General features: G+C 60.7%; 1 protein-coding gene across 2 annotated transcripts; it reads right to left on the bottom strand.

The window, feature by feature from the left end:
- Positions 1-243: 243 nt before the first annotated feature.
- Positions 244-5,003, bottom strand: ELF3 (E74 like ETS transcription factor 3). Of its 2 annotated transcripts, none has more exons than XM_054181314.1 (9): positions 4,843-5,003; positions 3,882-4,050; positions 2,987-3,208; positions 2,641-2,760; positions 2,427-2,546; positions 2,140-2,229; positions 1,794-1,910; positions 1,438-1,633; positions 244-1,289 (listed from the first exon to the last, which is right to left on the bottom strand). In XM_054181314.1, exons 2-9 carry the CDS (start codon positions 4,042-4,044, stop codon positions 1,169-1,171), a joined length of 1,149 nt encoding a protein of 382 aa, XP_054037289.1. In that variant the 5' UTR covers positions 4,045-4,050; positions 4,843-5,003; the 3' UTR covers positions 244-1,168. The 2 variants fall into 2 exon arrangements, with proteins under 2 accessions (XP_054037289.1, XP_054037290.1); XM_054181315.1 differs by having other exon boundaries at positions 2,641-2,727.
- Positions 5,004-7,006: the final 2,003 nt, after the last annotated feature.

Genomic DNA, 7,006 nt, shown 5'->3' with positions numbered 1-7,006 from the left:
CCACCAGCCTAAGGACAAGCAGTCCATCTCACCCTAAGGAAGACCCTGTGAGCCTGTGCCACGATGACCAGGCAAGTCCAAGCCACAGCAGGCGGGAGGGATGGTGGCAGACGGGGTTCATGCAATGGGACATCCCAGGTAACATGAGTCCGGTCCCCACCGTGTCTTTAAGAAAAACAAGCAAAATGACAGGGATGTACAAAAAAACCCAACCAAACAACAATTTATTCCTCTTATGTTCTCATTTGAAAAGGAGGAAAACCACATGCACCTGCTGGGTGCCTGGCTGGGCTGGCATCCCCCTCCTGTGGCTGGCACAGAGCCAGCCTGTGCCCCCGTGACATCGCTTCAGTCCAGCTGAGCATCACCACCTGCCACAAGACACATGTGCGCCCTACAGTGCACACGCTCACATGGGAACTTCTTACTCATGAAAAAATATATCTGTACATTCATTCTTTTTTTGGTTGTACATAAATTAGAAGCTACTTTTCGGGAAAAGGCCTTTTTCTAGAAACAGGCAGCCGGGCTGGAAACGCAGAGTGGCCCTGCTGTGCCAAGTCCTCCCCTGCCCTCAGGGCTCTCCATGGACACTTGAAGCTCCACAATGTTCCCATCTTCTCTCAGCAGGTGCCACACTGAGAACCTGCTGCACAGGGGCGCTTCACCCATCCCACGCAGAGCAAACAGGATGGTGGTCACCTTGGGCACGGTGTGAGCAGTGATGAGGGAGGACCCCATAGCTGGGACAAGGTCTGCCTGGTCACAGGTGAGACGGTGGTGCTGTCCCTCTGCCTGGGCAGGAGGTGGGTGACGGCAGGAGTCTGGGGCTCTCACTGCAGTGCCAGCTGCCGCTCAAACTTCTCTTCCCCTTTGCGTTTGTCCAGGCTTTGAAACAGCCAAAGTCACTGTGACTCCAGTCGGAGGTACAAATCCAGCAAGGGAAATAACGGTTTACAATAACCTACTGGAGCCAAAATATTAGCTTTAAACACCTCAGTGCCGGCAGTCACCAGCACACACAAACGTGCCCATGCAAGGGTTGGAGTTTCACATGCTGCACAGAGCAGCAGCTTCCAGATACAGCTGCAGGCAAAGTTTCCTGCCAAGGAGCCCAGCTTGGGGCTGGCCCCGAGGGGCTTGTCAGACCCCGGCTCGTCCAGGACTCCTACAGCTCCTTGTTCCTGTTGAGCACCTCCTCCTCCTTCCAGCCGCTGGAGTTCTTCCCAAACTTGTACACCAGCCGTCGCCCATCAACTCTCTCCAGGATCTCTCGTTTGTAGTAATATCTGAAGGAGATGGAGGTGGAATCAGAGCTCCAGAAGCAGCCCTGTGTGCTGGGGAGCTGCTGTGGGGGTCAAGGCTGAGCTCTGGTGGGTGGGTCTGATCCAGCCCCATGGAGCAGGTTCGCCCCTGGGGACAGGGAAGGTCACTCACCGCATGGCTCGGCTCAGCTTCTCGTAGGTCATGCTGCTGTTTTTCTTCTTCTGGCCCCAGAGCTGAGCCACCGCTTCTGAGCGCAGGAACTTGAAGACGCCCTCCTGCCGGTCCTCCCACTTCATCAGCCCCTCATTCAGCTCCGGGTGGATCAGGATGTCTCGGATGAACTCCCACAGGTGGGTACCTCTTGGGGCTGAAAGAGGAGAGCAAGCTGTAGAGGAGGAAAGATCCTGCGCTTTGGATCTCCCTAAACCCCCCTGCCAAGAGGCATGGCCAGCAGACATGGCCCTTCCATCTCCCAGAGCCAAGTTGGGGGAGGTAGTCCAAGCTTCTGGACTGGAGGATCCACGTACAGTGCTTGCTCTTCCGGCTCTCCAGGCAATCTCTGCTCTCCTTGCTGAGTTTTCGGGGCCGTCCCCGTTTCCGCTTGCCATGTTTGCTGTCCCCTTTCTTGCTCCCTGCGAAGCCATCTGTGCACACAGACAAGGGGACATGTTACGCCGAGCAGGCTCTCTCAACGTAGGGAAACAGACCCAGGGCACACAGAAAACCAGACCCCCTCCCTCCTTCCCAGTGTGAGGATGGATATTCAGGTGTTGGCCCTAAATCTTCGCCAGATGGAGTGTGCTCTGCGGCTGCTGGAAGCACCTGGGAGCACGCCCTCCTCCCCCAGCTCTTGGTGGGAAGTAAAATACTCACTGTCAGGGAAGAGCTTTGCTTCCACAGGGTCGAGGTCGAGGTCACTTCCACCGGAGTCCTGGGAGTTGGGGCTGTGGGACATCACAGGCCCTGAGGGGCAAAGGGACAGGGCTCAGGCCCCTCAATGCTGCTGGCATTTGGAGATGCTTCCCCCCACCACCCTGCCCCAGACCCCAGCAGGCAGCCTGGTCCAAGACCCAAACCCACCCTTGGTGGTGGGGCAGTTCCCCACTGATGTCCCAGATCAGTGCAAGCGAAGGCAGCTTTTCGCTGGGCAAAACACTGACCTGAGATGTCGGAGCTGCCTGGGGACATGGCACCAGGCAAGCAGGTGAAGTCTGTGGATAGGAAGGGGTTTGTGGGCTTCATGTCCTCCAGAGAGTCCTTGGCACAGGGATTTCCCAGCTCTGAAAGGGGCAGAGAAGGGAAAAAGGGATTAGCTCTGCCTGCATCAGCAAGTGGTCCCCTGGGGAAAAGGCTTGGCTGGGGCCCCTCTCTTACCCAGGTGGCTGGCGCTCAGGAAGGTCTCCTGGGAAGTCGCATCCTCTTTTTCCAGCAAGTCAATGATCCAGTTCAGCTCATCGGAGGCTGCAGGGGTGGGGGGACTGGGATTAGCGATGCCTGTTTGGTATGGACGGGAACGGAGCATAGCAGGAGCTGAGCCCAGCCCTGCCTGGACTCTGGTCTGTGCCCCCACGTCCCCCTGTGCAACCTCCCCAGTGAAACCTCCCCCAGGCAGCCCCCTGCAGTGCCCGGGAAGCAGAGCGTCCTGGGCTGGTGGGGGGACGTTCAGCCTTATTCTTTGAGTTGCCAGGCCTGGGGACAAAGGGGACATTGGGACACTCACTAATCTCGTGCAGGCGGTCATAGAGCTCGTCCCCCAGGGGCCCGAAGATGAGGCGCATCTGGTCCCTGGTGCAGTGGCAGAGCGCGTGCCCGTCCATGTTGCAGCAGGAGAAGTCGATGGAGCTGGCGTCATACTTGTTCTTCTCTACGTGGTAGCTGATCCACTCCAGCACCTGCACCTTGGTCCAGAAGTATGGGAGCTCACTGAACCACTCCGGCTTGTCTGCAAGGCATGGAGAGGGGGGCTCAGGGGCAGGGCGGCTGTGCCAGCACCGTGTGCCACGCGTGGGCTGCCAGCTGCAGTTGGGCACCAGGTCTGGTCCTGTGGCGCTCACGCGGGGCACAGCGGGCCCTGCACTTGGAGGGTTATGGGACTGACAGGCGCTTAGTGCCTGCCCCTGGGTCACCTCGCTCTGCCCTGCTCCTGTCCTGGGGGACACCAAGGACATGACGCTCCCCACATGGTTTCGGTGCCATTTGTCCCGTCTATGCTGGGATCCACCCTGCTCTGTTGGTGTGTTCCCCGTGCCTCCCCCAGGGCCACCCCGTGACGGTCCCACTGGTGGAGTGGGGGGCCCCCCGTCACCCGGACTGTACTTCCAAACTGATCTCTTGGTGACCCCTGGCAGCCCATCCCCTGGGACATGCTCGGGGAGGAGGGCAATGATCCCTCATCCCCCATGTGCCTCTGATGCACTTCAAAGCAGCCACACCTTGTGCCACCCAGGGTCTCCCACAGCAATCTTTTAGCCAACACACCCCTGGGGAAACTGAGGCATGGTGGGAGCTGTTGACCTGCCCCAGTGGGACAAGGACCTTGCAATGTTCTTCCAAGCCTTGCTGCTGCCTTGTGTGCTGGCTCCCCTGGGCAGCCACCACTGGTCCCTCAGTCCTACCTGTGCTCTGTGCCGGGGGCTGGCTGGTGGGGAGGCTCAGCCCCAGGGTGCTGTCGTCCCCAGGGTGTCCCAGCATGTCCAAGGTTGGCTGCACCTCGTCCGGCTGGTACATGGCGCTGATGTAGTTAGAGAAGATGTTGCTGATCTCGCAAGATCCCGCCATCAAGCCCTGTGATGAAAGATGACAGTGAGCCCTGGCCCCATGGAGGCAGGGGGACCTGTGCCCGCAGCACCCCAGGACCGGGCTGGGTGAGGCTGGGCTCTCCCTCCCTCCACCCATCGTCACCACTCAGGTCACTTCTGCAGAAACATCCGCCCAGCACCCGCCAGCCGGGGCTGGGGCCTGACTCACCACCGCCCCGGGGGCTGGGAGCGAGGGAGGCTGAGCTGGAGCAAACCAGGGACACGGCGGAGCAAACCGGGGACACGGCGTCGCCATGCCTGCTGAAGAAGCCTGTCCCCAGCAGCCTGGCCTCACCAGCCCAGCTGGCAGCCACAGCAAGCAGGTGGCTCGCAGAGAATGGCGTTGCACAGCCCCTCCGCGGGGACGGGCGTTGCAGGGCACTCAGCGCTCCCCCAGCCCCACACCACAGCAGCGCTCGGGCTGGCACAGCATCTGCCCCACTGCCCGCTGCAGGGACTCCGGTGCTGGCAGCTCCAGTCCACTCAACCAGTCGCAAGAAGCACATCCTGGTAACTCTGCAGCCAGGAGGGGACCAAGCTCCTGCCTGGCCCTCGTGGAAGAGCCAAATCTTGCTGTTCACTTGACAAAACCTGGGGGCTGGAGGGGGGGACCCTCCAGACCGTTGTCTTGCTGGCCCCCCAAAAGGGAGAGCAGGCATGCAGCGAGAAAAGACCAAGCGCGTCTCCCGGCGAAGAGTGAAGATGCACAGGGAGGGGAGCAAAGCAGCGTCCTGGGCTGGGTGACATCGACAGGCCCCGGACGAAAAAGCTTTGGTACCTTCTGCGATGGCAGTCCCGGGAGCGTCAGCTAATCCAGAGAACAGCGAGGGGAGACGGAGAGCGCCCTGCCCAGCCGCTAGCCACTGCTCATGGGCTTGGGGAGGCTGGTGCCGATGGGCAAGCCCTGCCCGCGTCTCCTCTTTTATAGCACAGGCGGCGTAACGCGATCTGGCGGCCCGAGGGGAATTCCAGCCCGAAACGTTCATGCTCCCAGATCCAGGTGATTTGCATAATATGAACCACCGGGTCCCAGCCCAGCGCTGCCTTGCCGGGAAATCTGGGTTGGCCAGTTTAATCATTGTCAGAGCCCTTGCCCTGCCGGTGCCCAGAGTTTCACCCACACCGGCTTCGTGGGGTGTTTTCTTCGCTGCCATTTGCCCGGCTTGTGTTTGTTTGCTCGCAGCAGCAGCAGGTTCACTCAGCTCCTGCTGCCAAGCAAACACACCCAGCAGGGCCGGAGCGGACCCCGGGGGCTGAGCATCCCTTCCTGGGGCTCTGCCGGAGGCAAAGGGGCCGGGAATGCTGCCCGGGGTGCGCACCCAGCCGTGTGGCATCCCTCTGCTCCAGAGGGCTGCCCAGCCCTGTACCAAGCGGGTGCCTTGGCCCCACTGGGAGCACAGGCTTGGTCACTCCCCAGCTTGGCACAGGCACGGCTTCTCCCAAAGTGGGGAGGAAGGACCCAGTGACCAAGCTGGGAAGATGCTGGGAGCGGGACTCAGGTGGGGACGCGTGGTCTGCATGGGGATGGAGCAGAGACCAGGCGGGTGCCTGAGTATTGCCTCTCTGTCTGTGGAGATGGGTCGATTTTTGCCAAGGGGGCGTCTGGGACAGGCTGCAGAGCTGTGATGGCCCGTTCCCTGCCATTTCACAGGCACACACATACACTCACCAGGGACACATGCCAAGGGGCAAGGCAGCGTTGTGGGACGCATTTGGGGAATTATCTTCTGGTGGTTCTTGCCCCTCTGGCTCTTGGAAGGGGTACGTGGGATCCTGTCTGGATATGTTCATGCTGGTTTTAGCCCTGTGCTGGCAGAAGAACCTCAGGCCAGTCCAAGCCAACAGCTTGGCACTCATTTGCCTGGTGCTGGTACTTCGCAGAGCCAGACACATCCATGATCTGTGCAAACCCAGGGTACTGCGTGAGCAGGGCAGACAGCATCACACAGCCATCTCTAGGTCCTTGTCACTTCGAACCGGTGCCTGGCAGCAAACCGTCTCATGTGCCAAGGTGGTGACAGACTGTTGCAAACATGGATGCTCTACTTTGGCCCACAGGCCAGCAAGAGCAGGGTGGCTGTGTGCCCCATCCCCCTTGTCACGTCACCCTGGCCTACCATGCCATGCTGTGGCCCTGGGGCAGACAGGGCCAGCGTGCCAGCCAGGAGGCACCGGGTCACGCTAGCTGATCACCCGCCCCAGCTTCATTCCTCCACAGCAAGTCACAAATGCCGGGTGCTGCCAGGCCCTTTTGTTTCCTCGGCACAGCATCCCACAGTGCACGGGGTTGTCACCATTCCTGGGAGCAGCCCCTGCCGTTGCTGCCACAGGGCAAGCCAAGACCACCGGGGAAAACACTGGTGCTGGGCGGACACAGAGCCTTGAGCCTGTGTTCAGCCGGGAGCTGAGCCCAGGGCTCCACTGTGCCTGGGGACCCGGCCGCCCAGCTGGGCTCCCGGTGCTTGTGGTTAGAAACCTGCCCCTGGGGAAGCTTTTTCCACCCACTGCTGAAATGCAGGTGTCTCTGGAGCAGAGTGGGACATGACAGATCTGTGCCGTGCCCTGGGCCACAGGCCGAGGGATGATGGGGAGGGCATGCAGCACTTAGGTGTCTCCTCCCCGAGCCCTGCCCAGCCCAGCCGCAGCTCTCCCCTACCCCGGGGGATCTGATCGGGTGCCTGATGGGGCACTCTGGCATAGACCACGTTGAGCATCCCCTTTTGCAGGTATTCCTTCTCTGCAGACCCACAGCAGACCCCGGGGAAGTGCCGCGGTTAGTCCATGCACCCGGGCTATGCCACTGGTGGGAGAAGCACCTCAGTGGGTGACACCCCTCAGCTCCCTGTGTGTGCCTGACATGCTGGGAGCCCTCTGGGTCCTCCTGGTGCCCAGCCTGTCCCTTTCCTTCCCCTTGTGCTTGGGAGCCAGCTGGCCAGAGGGCC

Source organism: Rissa tridactyla, chromosome 21, assembly GCF_028500815.1.
Source record: "Rissa tridactyla isolate bRisTri1 chromosome 21, bRisTri1.patW.cur.20221130, whole genome shotgun sequence".
Lineage (NCBI taxonomy): Eukaryota > Metazoa > Chordata > Aves > Charadriiformes > Laridae > Rissa > Rissa tridactyla.
The sequence above is the reverse complement of the archived record's forward strand: the minus strand, read 5'-3'. Positions and strand labels throughout refer to the sequence as shown.